Source organism: Falco punctatus (genome assembly GCF_963210335.1).
Source record: "Falco punctatus genome assembly, chromosome: 13".
NCBI classification, from domain to species: Eukaryota; Metazoa; Chordata; class Aves; order Falconiformes; family Falconidae; genus Falco; species Falco punctatus.
Window position 1 is genome coordinate 26,867,340 of NC_137593.1, and position 17,853 is coordinate 26,885,192.

A 17,853-nucleotide genomic window follows, 5' to 3' on the forward strand; every position below is an offset into this window, starting at 1 on the left:
CCGGTCAGCGAGGAGGGCTGTAGGGCGGTGTGCGAGCAGGGTAGGTGTTTGTGGCGCGGTCTGCATGGGCGCTGTGCGGGGCAGGTGCGTGATGGGGGAAGTTGCGTGTGTTGCGTTGGGCGTTGGTTGCGTGTCGGGTGTGCGGGGCCCGTCGCGGGCGCCCTGCGTCGGGGTTGGGGGTGGCTGTAGGGTTGCGCGTGAGCGTGTGGCGGGCTTGTGGAGAGGGCTGCTGGCGGGAGCAGGGGTGCCTATGGCCATACCACCCTGAGAACGCCCGATCCCGTCTGATCTCGGAAGCTAAGCAGGATCGGGCCCGGTTAGTACTTGGATGGGAGACCGCCTGGGAATACCGGGTGCTGTAGGCTTTTTATCGACGCGCGCCTGCGGGAAGCCCCCCCCTTTTGCGGCAGGGGCGTTGCGGGGGCTTGGGGGCCTTGCGCGTGAGCTGTTTTTGATTCTGGGTGTAGGTTGGGTGGGCTTGCCTCTCTTTTCACCACTGATGTCCTGTTGGAAGTATTTGTTTTTAATTAAAGGTTGGAGCTCAGTGATATTTTCTTTAGTTTGTTGGTGTAGTTTTTCTGTCTGTGGTGTGTTTTTATGTTGTCCCGTTGAAGTGCTGTAGTTTTTCTGCTGGTTTTGCTCATCCTCCGTGTGCTGTGTACTGTAGGGTTTTTATTTCTATTTGTGTTTACTGGGTTTTATTTTTTGTTTCTGTCTTGTAGATCCTTCATATTTTTCCTTTTTCTGATCTTTTGTATGTATGCTGTGTGAACGCTTTGTCAATATTCTTCAGCTGTGACATGCTTTTTGCAGGACTCTGTTGTTTGCCTGCATGATGTGACATTGCAGTGTTTGATGATGTCGCGTACTGTCGTGGTGCTGTAATTCTGATGAGTCCCTCGATACAGCAGCCCCTGTGCCTGTTACTATGCTGCCTGCGTGGTGAGGGCTCCGCTGGCAGCAGACACTAGGTGAAGAGCCCATGGGTGTCTGCGAGGGGCCGTGCCATGCTCTGGAATGCCCACTGCAGGATCCCATCCCAGGTGCCCTGCAGAAGAACTCCCAGCGGTCACACTCCCTTTCCATTTCCCTCTCTGCCTCTGTCCCCACTCCCTCTGCCTTGCCCCCAGCCCAGCGTCACCCTCTTTGTCACACCGGAGTCCAGCATTATGCTGTGATGGACTCTGCCCGTTGGTGTCCCCCCAAGTGCCATACCTCACCCAGGAGTGTGTCGAGCTCATCGCGGCTCAGCACTGGGTCGCTGCCAAGGGAACCACCCTCTGCCTGCGGGAGGAGATGTGTCCTGCCAGCTCTGTGGCCTGCCCGCTGCCTTCTGGGTCGGCCTTGGTGCCGGGATTCAATCCCTCACCTGCTGCTGCCCTAGCTTATCCCCCGTCCTCTCCAGCACAGCGTCACTTACCCACCTCCAGCTACAGCTGGCCTGACCCTCACCCAGCTGAAGCGCTGTTCCTCACTCCACCTCACCCGCCCATGTCCCTGGCAGGGCCAGGCACTGCTTGTACCAACCTTTGCTGCCTGTAGTGGGTCACCAGTGGTGCTCTCTGTGCTGCCTGTGGCTGTGGTGCCCACGCAGGATATGCAGAGCAGCGGCCCCCTACAACCGCCGGGGGTGACACGGACCGGACTGTCAAGGCAGCCCCCCTGCAGGGGGCTTTAGGGCCAGCATGGGGGGGATGACAGGAGCTCACCGGGGGTCTCCACTGGGCACAGAGTAGTTTTGGGGTGCAGGGATCCAGGTGAAGCATCGCCCACAGACGGTCTCATCGTTTGCACCCCGCCGGGTGCCGCACGTCTCCTCCCCCGGGGTCTCAGGGGGTCGCTCTACAGCCGCGTCTGCTCCCCGCAGCTGTCCTGGCTCAGCTGCACTTGCCATGCAGAAGCCGCACCGCCACGTCCCGCTGCACAGCCAGAGCGTGGCAGTGAGGGACAGCCAGGGGACACTGGGGTCCCCATGGTGCCCCGGGGCTCACCTGGGGACACGGGGCAGCGGGGGCACCAGGCAGGTGAGGTGGAAGGCCCTGGGGCAGCCGTCGCAGCAGATGAGCTCACCGCCATCGCCACAGGCCGCACACTCATCCTCGTTCTCCTGTCCCAGGGGATCACCGATCCCCCCAGCAGGCTGCAACCCTGGCTATAGCAGGGCTTAGGCTGGCAGGGGACCCCATAGCCTGGCACCCCCCCTTCCCCCCCCAAACTCTGCACCCAGCCCACCACCTGCTTTCAGGGTAGGAATTGCCTGTTTCCAGGGGGCTGTAGCGTGGTGACCCTGGCAGCTGAGCCCCTGTTGCTCAGCCAGGCCAAAGGGACACGCCAGGGACACCCTGATGCTCCTGGCTCAGCGGCTGCCTCTCGGGGTGCAGCAGATGCCAGGCCCGGGGCTCACCTGGTGGGGCACAGGGTTGGGGAGGGGCGCGGTGGGCACTGGCAGCCGGCCCTGGGGGTGCAGCTGGGGCTCCCTGCTCTGTGGGAGGGAAGAGAGAAGTGCTGGGGGGAGCTGCCAGGACAGCCCAGTTTGGGGGGCACCCCCAGGGCATGGCTGTGCTGCCCCGCAGGGACAACCCTCCGCCACAGCCTCAGGCAGCTGCAAAAGTGGGGTGACAACGCGTGATGGTGAGGTCCGTACGCTTTGGGGTGCCTTGGGCCGGGCAGGGGGCTTCAGGCTGCGGCTCCTGCTCCTGGCCCCCGGCTCCTCGGCAGCAGCGGGGGTGCATGGCTCGTCCCTGGCTTTGCTGCCAGCCTTGGAGCTGCCTGTGAGAGAGGCCGAGAGCAGCTCCAGCAGGACCCCCACCCCCCCACCCCCTGCCCGGGGTGGCTCCTGAATCTGGGGGGCTAAACTGGGCAGGGGGCTGGTTGGGCAGGGCTGGGGGGCACCTACCTGGCTCCAGCACATGTTTGATGAGGATGCCCTCGACGGCCCCACGAGTGACGGGTACCTCAGTGCCCGCCACAGCCACCGCTCTCTGCACTGAGGCAGCCACTGCCTGCAGGGCTGCAGGCAGGGGGCAGCTCAGCAGGGCAAGCAGCCCCCCACCCTCCTCTGCAGACAAACGGGGTGCACAGCCAGATGCTGCCCAGGGGGCCTGGCACTCACCACCAGCACGAGCGGTGCTGGGGGCATCCGTGCCCTCCGGCTTCCTCACGGTCCTCACCTTCACCAGGGGCCCTGTGAGGTTGTGAGGGTGGGCGTCGGGGAGCACAGCACCCTGCTGCCTCAAGGACCCCCCCGTGCCCCACCCCATCTCCATCCCTCTCCAGGTCTCCGTACCGGGGCTGGCAGTGTGCCGTGGGGAGGGCTGCGTTGGCCGGGCCCCATCCTGCTCCTCGAGGGCTTTCCTCTTGCATTGGGGTCTGTGTGGGGCCGGCGCCATGGGGCTGGGGGATAGACGCCTGCCACGGCGCTGCCGCCCCAGCTCCACCTCTGCAAGGGGAACATGGAGAAGGACAGGCACAGCCGGCCCTGCGTGCCACCCCTGCCCACCAGCAGCCGCCGGGGGTGCCAGCCCCTCCTGCCCGGCGCCCTGCTACCTCTGGGGAAGGCGCCACGGAGGGGCCGGAGCCGGCTGTAGCGCTCCAGGTTGTAGTCCTTGAAGAGGACAGCCCAGAAGTCACGGACAGCAGCAGCATCACGGCCCAGCAGCCAGGTGAGCAGCGCGTGGAAAGCGCGGTGGGAGCCTTCCCGCTCCGTCCGGCTCAGTGTCTCCTGCCAGTGCCACTGTGGCCCATCAACACGTGTCCCCATGCCACCAGCCGGCCCCAGCCCCGCCATGGCGTGGCCATCCTCTCCTGCCCCGTGGCCTCACCTTGAAGATGTGCTCGGGGACAACATCGTGGTCAGCCAGACCATGCAGCAGTGGGAAGACATCGTCCACCGCCATGGCGATCTCGGTGCGGTGCAGCTTCAGCAGGTGCCGCAGGTCCCCTTCGCCCCCCAGCCCCGCCATGCTGTGGGGACACTGCCAGGGCTGCGCAGCCCACCCCGGCGCTCCCCTTTAATACGCCTTGGCCACCGACAGCGGACACCTCATCGGGCCCCACTCATTTCTGTACAAGGCTGTGTAACCTGAGAGCAACCTCGCTGCTGCCGGCTGCCCCCTCGCACCTCTACAACCCCCAGCCCCGGGGGCTAGGGTCAGGCTGCCCCCCAGCTTGGGGCACCATCAGCCAGTGCAGCATTAGCCGCTGCTGTGCAAGGACACCTGAACCCACCACGACCATCCTGGGGAGAGGGGGCCAGCTGGGCTGAGGGCCCCCCACCTCTCTCCTCCCTGCGGTCAGCCAGGCATCACCCCAAAAGTCCTGGACTTTCCGCAGCACCTGCTTCTCTCATCCAGAAACTCAGCCATCTGAGCGCGTGGGCAGTAACCCCCCGACAGTGGGGGGAAATGGAGCGTTTGCCCTGGTGACCTGCAAACCACCTTCTGCAGGCTGGTGGGAAAGCACTGACACAAAAGAAACTCCAAACACACGTGTGCAGGTATGATTAGGGACACTGAACAAGCAAACAGCCCACGTAAAGAATCACTCTGCTGCCCTCCAGCCTGCCAGAGCGACGGCAGGGCCACCGGCACGCCCGGGGATTACCTGGGTGGGTGCTGCCTGCAGCTCTGCCATCACCCGCTCTGGGAAAAGGGCAATAAAGTGGTTTCACTGGATGCATGCAGCTGTAAAAAACTTGAAGCTGGGGGAAACAGAGCCCTTGGGAGCATCTGGCATAGGAAAGTCTGGGGTTCTGGCACTCCATACCAGATGGCCAGGAAGGAGAGACCTCTAAAGCTCCTATCCCAAATCCCAAATGTTTGGGATTTCCCCAGGATTTATTTCCAGCCCCTCTCCCCCCAGAGATTGCACTGAGCAAGGCGATGCGGCTCAGAACATTCATTAGTAAGTGCTAAAAGACTGGGGCGGTATCTGCTGGCTCCAAAGCTGTGCCAGGAGGAAGCAGCTGCTGTCCAGAAACTCAGGAAGAACAACAAGGCAACACCCTCTGTGAGAGCAGGAAATACCCTGATACATGTCTGGTTAATAAATTAATGTGTGTACCCGTGGAAATGCTTGGCCTGAGGCTCCTTTCAGCATTTGGGGGGACCTGTCCCACAGAGGCACTGGGAGCTGTGGGATGGGGGTCAGGCAGGAGCTGTGCTGGGTTCCTGTGCCCCACTCCAGGGTTTCAGTGCCCAGCTCCATCACTGCAGGGATGGCTTTGCCACCACCTGCCTGATGTGCCCCCACCCCAGGGGACAAAACATGGGTGTCAGGCAAAGTGGGAGGTCCATCTCCCCTCCTGGAGCTCCCCCGTGGCCCAGCCACAGGTGCTGAGCACAAGCACACTCATGACAGTCTCACAGGTCTGCTCCACCCTTCCCAGAAAAGCCATTTTCCCTGGTGACCCGCCTGTAGTGCCACAGTTTGTCACTCTAGAGGAGCTCCTGCACCTCTAGAACAAGGCTCCAGTGCTTGTGGTGGGGGCATCCTCCCTGTGCCCCCCCCCCCGCCCACCTTCCCCTCGGTTATGGGAGCCCCTTTGCAGGCAGGTGCTGCCCAACACAGCCACAAGCTGTGTGCCCACAGAGCTGGGCTCAGACTTGTTTGAAATTCCAACTTTGTGACTGTTTCTGTGCTCTGAATCACAGATTGTTTTCCACATCCAGCTTGCTCAGTAGTGCAATAATTTGCATTTTGGGTTGTTTTCTCCTGGTTTCTTTCCCTTTCTCAGATGCTACGCAGGAGGCAGAGCAGCAGCTGGCAGGTGCCATGTGGAGAGGCACATCCAGGAGGTCGGTTGAGTGTTTCTGTATGACCTCACTTCAAGCAGACCTTGGCAGCAGTAAGGCACTTGTAAGGGCCACAAAAAGTCAGCTTTTGCTTGCAGAGGGGCATAAAACCCTCCCTGGGGCTGGCATGAGCCCTGCCTGGCTGCGAGGGCCTGGGGCTGGTGCACAGAGGAGCCTGGCCACACTCAGGTTTCAGGAGCCCTCTCTTTTCTATTGCCCCCCCTTGCAGAAAACTGAGCCAAAGATTTAAGGCAGGCGAGCTCAAATCTGACTGCAAAGGCTCAAGATGTTTCTCCACCAACACCCAGTTAAATCAGCAACTCAGAATCCTTCAGAAGCATCTGCAGCCCCCAGGATGCCCCGATGCCGCCCTCCTGTGAAAAGCTGTTGAAGCAAACACGCCCTTTCCAGCGTTGCTTCCTTTCCTCTTTCCCTTCCACACGGGGGTTCTGTGATGCGAACCATCGCCCTGCATGTCTCAGACATCGCCTGCCCCGTGGCTCCTCTTGCACAACACGTCCCTGAATCAGTCAGGAGAGAACAAGCAGGCGGGGTGCCCACCCACGGGCTCATGCCAGGAAGGCAGGGTGCCCCCACCTTGCCTCCGATACCCATTTCCCCAGGCCTGAAGCACACTGAACCCAGCCCAAGTGAAACCCTGTCACCGTGCACAGAGGTTTCATCCCTCTCCCCTTACCTTCAGCTGCTCCAGGCTCCAGCATTTTTGGTAAAAACAAAAAACAAAAAGGGCTGCAGGTGAGGCCCTGATCCTAGACTCCCGTTTCCAGCAGCTCACCTACCGCTGCCCCAGGCGCCGTCCAGATGGGAGTGGGTCCACCCATGTGCTTCACAGCTGCTCCTGCAAGAGCCTGGGAGGGAGAGCTGGAGTAAAAAAGATTTATTTTAGCTTCAGTTTCCTCTTTCCTCCCCCTTTAGAAAGAAGAAACAAAAGCCCAGAGGTATGTTATATTAATTTATTTGGGACACACCAAAAAAGGAAAGTCAACAACTGTTAACGTACAAAAAGTACAGAATCCTGGGACAAGATTTACTGTCCTAATTAAAAAGGCACCATGGTCCCAAAGGAGAGTAATCAGAATACATCATTTAGAAATTTTCCCCCTGTTGCAGCAGAAACAGAGCCAGGTTTTGGCTCTATCCACAGTCAAACCCAGTTAAAAATAAAACCAACACAAGTATGATTTAAATGCGATAAACACTGCTCAGCCTGTACAAGATGTCATGAAAAGAATCACAGCCTAGAAGATGGTCGGAGTATTTTTTTTTTTTTTTTCCTTTTTCCAAACAGCAAAGGTGACAAATCACCGAATATACAACAGGAAGACAGCAGACTCCTGACGTCTTCAGCTCGACTTTCTGTAAGACATGTCAGTTAAACCAAAACTAGTAGGCTGAGTGTGGGGCTTTGAATGAAATGTAACTCCCTGTGGTATACAGGAAGTCAGATTCAACAACCTTAAATTCCCTGAATCCCTGAAAATCATAAAACACTATACAGCTGTGTTCCGTATTTGAGTCAACCCTGGTGGATTTGCTTTACACATGAGCATTTATACTGTCAGCTATATTTGTAATACAAAGGGGGTTTTACAGCAGTTATTAAAAAAATTCTAGTTCGGCGAGGTCCGAGCTTGGCTATATTCCCTGCTGAAACAGAGCTGCTGGTGTAAAAGCCCAGTGAGAGGCTCGAGTCCAGCACCTCAGGGCTGGAAGGCAAATAGTTTAAACGTGACATAATTTGCACGGGGAAGTCAGTGAAGCACGTCAGAGAGAGGAGGAGAGAGAGGGCTGCAAACCCTCAAGCAGTGGAAGCTGAAAAGTGTTGCAGAACGCGGGTGTGTGCTATTAAACCTGTAACGACACTACTGGTGATGTGGAATACACTGAGTTTGCTAAACATTTTGGAGCAACTTACCATGAAGAACTTCTTAGAGACAGAGTAAGGATCCTGGCCACTACTAACGAGCAAGGTCACTGCGAAGCTGATGCAGCGCTCTGAGCCGGATGGACCCATCCTTAGGCGGAGGGAGGGAGCGAAGGTACGCCGGAGCCTGCCTGAGCAGCAAGGCCACGGCAGCTGCCACCTCTTGCGCTCATCGCTAGCTCTGCTGTGTCCCAGTCAGACCAGCAGCTAATTTGTGTTTCATTCCTCCTTTGGCATAGGACTTCAAAGCAGTCCAAGAACTGATTCATCAAAAGTAAAGGAGCTGTCAAAATTATTCGTACATGCATTTATTGTTAAGGGAGCAAAAGCCAAAGAATGAAACAGCACGAGTTAATGTCAGTAAAATGATGTGCAGGACGGAGAAGAAAGAAATGAGGGAAAGCTGAGATACTGGAGTGGGGAAACCAACATTCACACTGAAAGGTAAATTTGAAAACCAGGCAAGTTTGCACTCTTTCTACCAGAGAACTTTCGTGAACAAATAGAGACTTGGGGGTTTTAATCTTCAGTGTAGTCTGGCAAGGTTTGGGAATCTCACCAGAGAGATCTCCAGCACTGGGTTTCACTGAAAGTTCAAGTCTCTCATCTTTAAAAACCAGTAAAGCAACTCTAACTAAAAATGACAGATACCCTCACACTGCGGATACCTAAAAATCACAGACACGTCACTGCTCAGGATGTATGTGGGCAAGAGGGTTACATTTTGTTCAAACAAACTCTGGGTGGAAAACTATAATTTCCACCCTGCTGGTCTGCAGGGACCTCAGGGGGTGGAAAAGCAAGCCCAGACTCAGGTGCTTATTGCTGTAAGTACCACAGCTACCCACACCTGGAAAGGCTTTTTCTTCCCTATAACCTAAGAAGACAGGATAACAGTTTATAAAATTCTTCCAATCTTAAAATTAAATAATGCAATTTGCATCCTTCCCCCTTCCTCTCCCCCCCCCCCCCCCCCCGCAGAAAATAAAATATTATCACTTCATTTAGGATTCACACCTCAAATCCTAGATTAGGGACTTCTTGTTAAAACTCACCCAATTGTGGGAAGGTAATTATCCTGATCAAGGAAACATTGTTAAAATAGAATCTAGAACAAAACATTCAGAATCACCAATGCTTTTACAGCCAAAGCACTCAAATGTCTCCTGATCTCTCTCTCTCCCCCTCCTCGAGCAAGGGAGCAATCCCTTCACAAAACCACAGGGTGCCTCTCCAGGCCTGGGTAACACAAGCTGAAAACCAGCTTCCTTCCTCACAGCAATGCCAATTTCTGCTGAAAGGGGCCAAGCACCTTTCACTCCCATCGAAACCAGCAGGAGTTAGGGCTTTTCAGCATACGAATTTTCTATTAGCAAGAAGTCCAAGTTATTTCCCTGCAGTAAATGAGAGTCCTGTTTCGTACTGTTTGTTAGGCCACCACTGGCTCAGAAATGGTGAGAGACTTCCAAAAACCCACGGATGTAGACAGGACCTTGGAAGAAGAGGCTTAAGTGCTACGTAACTTTAGATCATCTGCTATGTTTGAGCCTTCACATCGTTAGCCACTGACTACTTATTCTTCCAAATTTATGTGTTTTAGTCCTTGCCGCTGTTGTCATTCCAGCTCTCTTCCCCAGAGGCAAGATGCTCCTGAGCTCTGGCTTGGAGATCTACAACAATCACTTCCAATTGACGGTGGGATTTCAAACTTGCCTAACGTGTGCATTGCCACCTCGTACTCCAGCAGCTCTGCCTGCTGACTGCGGTGTGCGCTAGCAGTTTTTGACCTTCTGCACAGTCTCGTAGAACCCAGGCCTAACTCTCCTGATGCTCATCCGTATATGCTGGCACTCCAGGGGCATGGTGGCGCTCGCAGGAGTCGTGGTGCACCGACGCTTCCTTCTGCCCCGCAGTGAAAACGCTGGAGCCCCGCCGTTCTCCTCTGCAGGGTAGGATTCATCCACACTTGTGCCTTCATCTGATTGCTCATCACTTTTATATTTCACTTCCTTTGCTTTGTTTCCTTCCTTCTCCTCCTTGGCGAGTTTCCTGAAGTGCTCCAGACATTGTATCTTTTGTCTTCTTTCCATCATCTTCAATTCTGGCTTGTCTGTGAAATCTTCATAGTACATTTTTCTTTCGCTTCTTTGATCTTCAAGAAATTTCCACTCAATACTAGTCATTTTTATTCCACTGTATTCCTCCAATTTATTTCTTGTCTGCGTGTCTGTACAAAATACATCAAAGAGCTTCTCCGAACTCTCGTTGAATTTGTCTGCTCGCTCGGTAAAAGCCTGGTTCTGTCTCTGCTTTCTGGTCTGATACAATCTTGTAAATTCCTCGTACATTTTGAGGATAAGTTTCTTTATGTTTTGTGTCGCAATGGTGTGCAAGTTGCAAACCAACCAGTGCTCTTGCAGGTGCTCAGCGAGCAACTGGGCCGCACCCTCTTTGGACCGCTGGGCCTGGCCAGCTCTTTTGGGCTGCAATAGATACAGCATATTCTGAACTACATCCTTCTTGGTTGGCAGTATTCCCCGCGTGAAGCCTGAAGCCTCTACATATTCAACAGTCCCCAGAGTCTTCCGTGCCCTCACCTCGGTATCCAGTGATTCCATCACTGCTCGTTTATCGTGTAGTTATGACATAATCTGAAAGACGAGAAAAAAAACCAAAGGGTAAGTCAAATGAAGCTTTTCTTTTTTTCCTGCAGCAAAAATAAACAGATGAGAAAATGTGCTCAAGCCAATAAGATCTGGGATTTTATGGTGCACTCCGTTGCTGTTGGACAGCTGCTGCGTTAGCCCAGCCCATTAAACAGCTGCATGCCGAGACCATCTCGGCTCCTCCGTGCTGTTCTTAAAGCCCAATACAGTGCGTTTGTTTACGTTAATTAGTTTTTAATTGGGTTTTGGACTTCAAGTTGTAAATTACAGTAAATCAAGACCGCCTGGGGCATCGGGCTTCCAGGCCGGCACGAAGGACTGACAGGCAAGCCGCAGCGCCGCACAAGTTCCCTTGCGCGGGTGGCTCGGAGCAGAGGAGCTCGTTCCCCTGCGGCTCCTCCCGGCGACAGCGGCCCCGGAACAGTGACAGCTGGCCCCGCCGGTGCCCCCCGCAGCACCGAGGCCTGGGCTGCGATTACTCGCGGCAGCCCGCCGCGTCCCTGCCCAGGCCCGGCCTGCCCCGCAGCATGACTCGCACTTTTCCCGGCGGCGCGGTGGCCCGGGCCGAGCGGCACCGCAGCCTGTCAGCTGCGGCCCGGCCCCTCCGCCCCGGCCGGCGGGGCCCGCGGAGCCACGAGGCCCAGACTCGCCGAGGAAATGGGCCGGCTACAGGCCCCGGGCAGGCCTACGGACCCCCCACCATCTTGGCCGCCCTCGGCCGGCAGCTCCCGGAGACGGCGGCGCGCCGCGGGGCCGCGGTATCGGCACCGGGGGAGCGGGGCCGGGGGCGCCCCCCACCCCCCTGCGGCCCAGGGCCCCCTGCCGCGCTGAGTCACGGCGCGGGGCCGAGAAGGCCCCGGGCGTCGCCCGCCCGCCCCGCCTAAGGCTTCCTGCGAGCCACGGGCCACGGGCCCCGGGCGGGGGTCGGCGGAGCCTGACGCGCCCTGCCCCCGGCCCGGCCCGGCCCCTCCCCTCCCCGGGGCTCACCGCCATCTTGGAGGGGGGTCTGCGGAGCCTGCGCAGGATGGATTGGGGGGAACAGGCCGAGATTGCTGCCGCCATCTTGGAGAGGGGCAGCGCCGCGGCAGCTACCGCCTGCCCCTCCCGGAAGAGCCCGCCCCCGCCGCTCCCGGCTCGACGGCGCACGCCGGAAGTGCGCCCCGCCTCGCGTCTGCCTCTTCCGGCCGGACGCGGCGGCAGCGGCCGCGGGATTGGTTGCGCGGGGAGAGGGAACGGCGCAGGACAGTGAGTGCGCGGGCGGCCCCGCGCGCTGCGGGCCCCACCCCCGGCATCCCCTGGTGGGGGGAGGGGGGGTGCCCCTCGCGGACCCCAGGAGGAGCCGATTGGTCGTGCCGCGGGCGCCGCCTTCCGGGAGCCAATGGGAGCCCCGCGGGCTCGGCGTCTCCCGGCCAATGGGCGGGCGCAGTACCGTTGCGACTGTGACGGCAGCTGATTGGCCGCTGCACAGGCGGCGGGGTGCGGATTGGCGGGCGGGCGGGCGTCATAGCGGCGGGGAAGGTAGGAGGGACTGAGTGGATTGTCGGGGGCTGTTATTGTGGGGCAGGGGAGAGGGAGCTGATTGGTTAGGGCCATGATGGGGGGGAACGAGGGATGGACCTCATTGGTGGACACGACGGCAGTAGGGCAGGCAGGAGGCTGCTGATTGGTGGGTGCCGTGGCGGTGGGGCAGGCAGGAGGGAGCTGATTGGTGGGTGCCATGGCAGTGGGGCAGTCAGGAGGCTGCTGATTGGTGGGTGCCGTGGTGGGGCAGGCAGGAGGGAGCTGATTGGTGGGTGCCGCGGCAGTGGGGCAGGCAGGAGGGATCTGCCTTGTTCCCTCCGCCAGCACCGACTGTGGTCCCAGGGAGGCGGCAGCAGCGGGACAGTGACGGCAGCGATGGGTGCCGGGACGGAGCCGGCAGAGGGACGTGTCGACGCATGGCAGGGGTGAGTGCTCACCTCGCCCCACTGCACCCCTGCCCACCTCCACACCACCTCACCCACCACCTGTCCCTGCAGGAGGATCTACCTGGACCACAATGCCACCACCCCGCTGGCCCCCGAGGTGGCCCAGGCCTTGGGGGACGCCATGCGCCAGGCCTGGGGCAACCCCAGCAGCTGCCACCCGGCAGGTGGGGACCAGGGAGCCGCCACCTTGGCTTGTGCTGCGGCAGGGCCTGGCTGCGGGGGCCCATGGTGGAGCTGCTTGCTCTCACCCCGCAGGCAGGAAGGCAAAGGAGCTCATCAGCGGTGCACGGGAGAGCCTGGCGAGGATGGTGGGGGCCCGGCCAGAGGACATCGTCTTCATGTCGGGGGGCACAGAGGTAGGAGTGGCCGCCATGTCTGTGCAAGGCGGTGACCCCCCTTCCCACTGCCACGATGAGGAGGGTGGGGACAAAGGGTGCTGCGCTCCCTCTGGGCCTTCACTTTCCCCTCTGCCTTCCTCTTTTCAGGCAAACAACATGGTGATCCACACCGCTCGCAGGCACTTTTGTGACAGCCAGGCCGGGCTGGGGGACGGTGGGGGGATGCCCCACTTCGTGACGTCAAGCGTGGAGCATGACTCGGTCCGCCTGCCACTGGAGCAGCTGGTGACAGAGAGCCTGGCGGGTGAGCAGCAGAGGGACTGCGGGGGACGCGCTGGGGACACCTGGCTGCACACTGGGGTTTGCTGGGGAGGGCTTTGCTCTGCTGGCGTTTCTGTGGCAGAGGGCGGGGAACCTTCTTGCTCTGCCAGGTTCCCCCTTCTGCCCCTCAAAGGGCACTGACCCCCCATATGTCCCTGTTCCCTCGAGCTGGGTGCAGTCCCCTGCTGGCACCTGAGGCCAGGTGCTCCCGCCTGCTGCATGGAGCGTGGGCAGCCCTGGGTGCTGTTGGCTCTCCCAGCAAACCTCAGGGCTTGTTTCTTGGCTCACAGAAGCCACCTTCGTGCCTGTGTCCTCACAAAGCGGGCGGGTGGAGGTAGATGACGTCCTTGCCGCCATCCGGACGACCACCTGCCTGGTTTCCATCATGTTGGCCAATAATGAGACCGGGGTCATCATGGTGAGTCTGAGAGCAGCAAGCGGTGTGGGGTGGGGACAGCCTTGCAAAAAGGTGCTGGGTGAGGGGCAGCAGGTGACCCCTGGGATGCAGATCCTCTGCCCTCCTACTAGCCTGTCGCAGAGCTAAGCCAACGCATCCGTGCCCTCAACCAGCGGAGAGCAGCGGAGGGGCTGCCCCGGATCCTGGTGCACACTGATGCAGCGCAGATGATTGGCAAGGGACGCGTGGATGTGCAGGAGCTGGGGGTGGACTACCTGACCATCGTGGGACACAAGGTATGGCCCTGTTCACATGGCCCAGATGCTCTTCGCCCTCAAAGATGTATCTGTTGGGGTTCCAGGGAGACTTTGGGAGCCCCCCACAGCTTGATATCTCATCAGTGGCCAGAGTTTTTCTGCTGGATGGTGCTCTGAAGAGGGTCTTCAGCTGGGTGACAAGGCTCCTGCAAGGCAGGGGGACCTTTTGGTGAGGGGGAGCAGGAGGAGGCTGAGGGCAGGACACAGCTCTGCAGCAGCCTGTGCCTGTGAGACAGGAGGGCACTTGGATTTGGGCAGCAGCATAGGAAAGGGACACCTGGCAGGTGTCCCCAGGGTCACCGTGGCTGTTTCTTCCCACAGTTCTATGGCCCACGGATTGGTGCGCTGTACGTGCGTGGCCCAGGCACTGCCACCCCGCTGCACCCCATGCTCTTTGGAGGGGGACAAGAGAGGAGTTTCCGGCCAGGGTAAGGTGGCTGGTGGTGGCCCGGAGAGCTGAGTCTTGGGGTGGTGGCCAGACCACTCGTGGCTACTTAGTCTGAGCTGAGCTGGCAGCTGTGTCACCTGGCAGCCCTGGGGCAGGTAGCCCAGCGCAGGGAGATGGATGCGTGTGTGGGAACTGCAGGAGCCTGTGTGCAGGCTTTGCTGCAGGAGGAACCACAGTGCCCCCTTCCCCACCACCTCAGAGAGGTGTCTGGGAACCCCTGCCAGTGGTGAGGTGTTTCCCGCAGGGAATGTCCATGTCCCTGAGGTTGGGTTTCTGGTCTGGAGAAATAACTCACTGCTTCCCCTTCCCTTCCAGCACTGAGAACACCCCAATGATCGCTGGCCTTGGCCAGGTGAGTCGGTGGCGGTCACGGGTGCGTGGTTCCCTGGGGGTGCTGCCCCGTGCAGCCAGCATGGAGACAGCCACTGCTTATTAGAAGTGACATGCTCGGGGTTCTGTAGGGTGGGTGAACTAGTGGCAAAGGAGATGGGGCTTTCTGGTGCCAGCCAGCTCTGGAGCACCTGCCACAGGCTTCGCGTCCCTGGCAGCGGGTGGTCATGCAGTTCACATGGTGCAAGGCACCAAGAGGCTTTTGGGGGACGCGGGGGACCTGGTGACCGCAGAAGCTGTTCCTGGGCTGGGCCCATGTAGCAGGGGGCTGCGCACAGAGGGAGGTGCCTGTCTGGGTTTGCTCTCCTCAGGCTGCAGAGCTAGTGAGCAAGAACTGGGAGGCCTACGAGGCTCATATGCGGGATGTTCGGGATTACCTGGAAGCCAGGCTGGAGGTGAGCAGACCTGGTTCCTGTTTGTCTCTCCCCTCCCGGGGGCTCAGCCTGCAGAGTGTGGGGCCTGGTGCCAGGGTGGGTATGTACCTCTGGCCCTGCTACCTCCTCATCGGGACAGAGCTGCTCGCCAGCCCAGAGTGGCTCACAGCCCTCTGATTTCTCCAGGCCTCCTTTGGGAAGCAGAGGATCCACTTCAACAGCCACTTCACAGGCTCCAAGCGACTCTGCAACACCTCTAACTTCTCCATCCTGGGCCCAGGCCTTCAAGGTAGCTCTTAGCCCACCACTGTCCCATGACGGCACCCACGGAGCCAAGCACCTGCTCTGCACAGCACCCTGCAGCTAGAGACCAGCGGGTCTTGGCGTGAGCAGGGTGATGAGGCAGGCAATGGCCCTCGGAGAGAGCCTGGGTGCTGGGAGACCTGTGTTTGTGTGTGCTGCAGGGCGAAGGGTGCTGTCTCGCTGCAAAACACTTCTTGCCAGTGTTGGGGCTGCTTGCCACTCTGAGAAAGGGGATCGGTAAGCAGCTGGCTTTGCCAGGGCATCTTCCCACAGGAGCACAGGTGGGAGGGAGGGGAAGAGGACAGGGAAAGGGACTGTGGATTGCTGTGAGCAGCATCAGCTGGAGCAAAGAGGGTGCAGAGCTTTCCAGAGGGGCTGAAGGGCTGCAAAGGTTATGCAGACACAGCTGGAATGCTTGACTTCATCCCTCCTGGCTGTGGTGATCCAGCAGAGCTTGGAAGTACCCTTCAGCGCCTGGCACTGCCAGAAGAGAGTCTGCCTTAGGTCCACATCTGCCTGGCTCACCTGCTCAAGCCCAGTTGGGGTCTCCAGTGGGCTCCTTTAGGGGTGTGGGGGGACGGCAGGTGTGTTTGGCCTGGCCTAGAGCAATGCCCTGTAGACGCAGCAGAGCTGCCAACGATGGGGACACAGGAGATGTTCTTAGAAGGGAAAAGCCAGATCCACCATAGGGCAACAAGCCCAGTGGAAGCAAGTGCCTCTGGAAAGTGAGCAGGGCACTGTGCAGGAGACAGGTTTGCCTGGAGTGTATCTGCAGATTTCACTTCTTAATGGCTTGGTGAAACTTTCTGGTGATGCATGTGCTTCCTCCTCAGCCTTTGAGTTAAACCTGCTCACCCCCGGGTCTATGTTTCAGGCCCTCCTCGGTTCTGCTGAGCTGTGGGATCCCCTACGACGTGGCGCAGAATGCCTTGCGGCTGAGCGTGGGGCGAGACACCACCCGGGCAGATGTGGACCTGGTTGTGCAGGACCTCGTGCTGGCTGTGGCACAGCTGGACCAGGACCAAGCCCCATAGACCCTGGGAATCGCTCTCCGGTCATCACCCAGGTTCTCAGGACGGGATTGTGCCTTGCTCAGCCCCTGGTTGCTGGCTGTCTGTGTCAGATTTGGCTCAGGTTTTGCACCTCATCCCTAAGTTGAGCTGACTCAGCCTGCAGTTTGGGATCGTGGACCAGACGCTGGGGAGGTGGTGGCTGGTGGTGGCAGGAGGGGGAAGCAGGGTCATCCGTTTCAGCAGCAGTGTGCTCTTAGGTCTGCGTAGCTGCATCTCAGCTTGCACTCACAGCGATCACGGCGGGGCCAGCACAGCTCTGCAGCACATGCGGCAGGAGCAGAGAAGCTAGCACAGGCACGGGAGGCAGCAGGGAGCAGTGCTGAGAAGGGGGCTTTGCTGCTTTGGGGCTGGGGGAGCTCATCAAGAGCTTGTTCAAGACTCTGTCAGCCCCACTGCACGGTGCCAGCATTCAGGGAGTCCCGCTGTCAGATGCTGATTGCTTGCCAGCACCTACCCAGCTGGCCACACGTGATAGTCTCAAAGCTTGGCTCCATCCAGAGCGTAACAGGCGTGGAAGCCATAGGAGATGGAGCCTTTTGCCCTGGTTGCTTCCACAAAGGAAGCTTTCCTGCTGTCTTGTCGTTGAGGAGGAAAGACCATCTGCCCTAGAGGAAAACGAGGGTTGAGAGAAACACAGCAGGATTCTGGGCTGGGAACTGCCCTGCCCCTGCCAGGGCCCTAAGCTACCAAAGGATTTTTCGGCTGGGAAGGTGCTGGGCACGGCTTTCCTGGCGCTGCATTGCATTCCCTGCTCCCCTTCCTCCTGTCCTTCCTACAGTGGGCAGAGCTCCTGTCGCTGGCTCCGCTTGCTCTGAAAGGAAGGGTTTTGTCGAGGCAGCCAGAACTGTGCCAGCACCCGAGGAAACACGTCTCCCCTGCTTGGCCCAGGCGGTCACTCTCATCGCAGACACGGGAGGACACGAGTGTCACGCAGATTAGGAGCGTTGCCGGCTGGGCTGACTGATGTCAGGAAACCCGGTCTCCCTGCGTATTCATAGAAATAAAGCAATTGCTGCTGCTATGGCTTTTTCCAAAGTAAAAATGTATTTTTCATGGTGTTTTCCATGGGGGAAGCTGAACTGGTTGGGGTCATCTAAGCAATGTCTTTTCCCTCAGAAAACACCCGTTTCCCAGAACAGAGGCAGTCTGCTGGGTTGGAGAGGTGCCTGCTGGTCCTGGCTGGCATGGAGCCCATGGACACAGATTCTTAGATGCTGGTCTTTCTCTGTAGTAGCCACACATTAAGCACTGCCAGGAATACTGTTGGGAACCATAAAGCCCTCAGGCCTTTTGTGAATCTAATTTCTAACAAGTGTTAGGACCCAAGCATGCTGCCTTGAAGCCACTGGGTGCCTGTCAGGCTGTTCAGTGCTACTGCTACTGCTCACACCTCAATCTCAAATGCAGTCTTGCCTGTTTCTTTTTTTCTCTCCCTTGCATAATAGTTGAAAACTCTTTTAAGAGAAAGTGGTCCCATAGAAAGAACACTGCTTTGCTTCAGGGGTAGATCTTTTATCTGTCA

At 58.5% G+C, this 17,853-nt stretch overlaps 3 protein-coding genes and 1 long non-coding RNA gene across 19 annotated transcripts in view; 2 read left to right on the forward strand and 2 right to left on the reverse strand.

The window, feature by feature from the left end:
- LOC308072681 overlaps positions 1–7,137 on the forward strand; it is a 279,091-nt gene extending 271,954 nt beyond the window's left edge. The window contains exon 2 of the long non-coding RNA XR_013931742.1: positions 4,192–7,137. This is a non-coding gene — a long non-coding RNA (uncharacterized lncRNA). The remainder of the gene's footprint in view (positions 1–4,191) is intronic.
- Positions 438–4,194, reverse strand: AIRE (autoimmune regulator). Of its 8 annotated transcripts, XM_080409790.1 has the most exons (12): positions 3,822–4,194; positions 3,547–3,721; positions 3,287–3,439; positions 3,113–3,184; positions 2,897–3,010; positions 2,645–2,769; positions 2,405–2,482; positions 1,992–2,152; positions 1,710–1,919; positions 1,528–1,615; positions 1,216–1,284; positions 443–1,048 (listed from the first exon to the last, which is right to left on the reverse strand). In XM_080409790.1, exons 1-12 carry the CDS (start codon positions 3,960–3,962, stop codon positions 968–970), a joined length of 1,467 nt encoding a protein of 488 aa, XP_080265916.1. In that variant the 5' UTR covers positions 3,963–4,194; the 3' UTR covers positions 443–967. The 8 variants fall into 8 exon arrangements, with proteins under 8 accessions (XP_080265909.1, XP_080265910.1, XP_080265912.1 ...); XM_080409789.1 differs by having other exon boundaries at positions 441–1,048; positions 2,405–2,769; XM_080409788.1 differs by having other exon boundaries at positions 441–1,048; positions 2,405–2,769; positions 3,547–3,733.
- Positions 6,753–11,528, reverse strand: LOC308072651 (uncharacterized protein). Its single transcript, XM_080409859.1, has 2 exons — positions 11,391–11,528; positions 6,753–10,388 (listed from the first exon to the last, which is right to left on the reverse strand). Exon 2 carries the CDS (start codon positions 10,353–10,355, stop codon positions 9,510–9,512), a length of 846 nt encoding a protein of 281 aa, XP_080265985.1. The 5' UTR covers positions 10,356–10,388; positions 11,391–11,528; the 3' UTR covers positions 6,753–9,509.
- SCLY (selenocysteine lyase) lies at positions 11,428–17,250 on the forward strand (the record flags this gene model as incomplete). 9 transcript variants are annotated; one of them, XM_080409811.1, is made up of 13 exons in its annotated part: positions 11,538–11,648; positions 12,267–12,349; positions 12,422–12,534; positions 12,626–12,726; positions 12,856–13,012; positions 13,320–13,447; positions 13,558–13,722; positions 14,065–14,171; positions 14,507–14,543; positions 14,893–14,976; positions 15,142–15,244; positions 15,420–15,495; positions 16,133–17,250. In XM_080409811.1, 12 exons carry the CDS (start codon positions 12,300–12,302, stop codon positions 16,290–16,292), a joined length of 1,281 nt encoding a protein of 426 aa, XP_080265937.1. In that variant the 3' UTR covers positions 16,293–17,250. The 9 variants fall into 9 exon arrangements, with proteins under 9 accessions (XP_080265933.1, XP_080265937.1, XP_080265935.1 ...); XM_080409809.1 differs by having other exon boundaries at positions 11,545–11,648; positions 12,249–12,349; XM_080409805.1 differs by lacking the exon at positions 11,538–11,648 and having other exon boundaries at positions 11,976–12,349; positions 16,133–16,324; positions 17,110–17,248.
- Between the last annotated feature and the right edge of the window lie 603 nt (positions 17,251–17,853).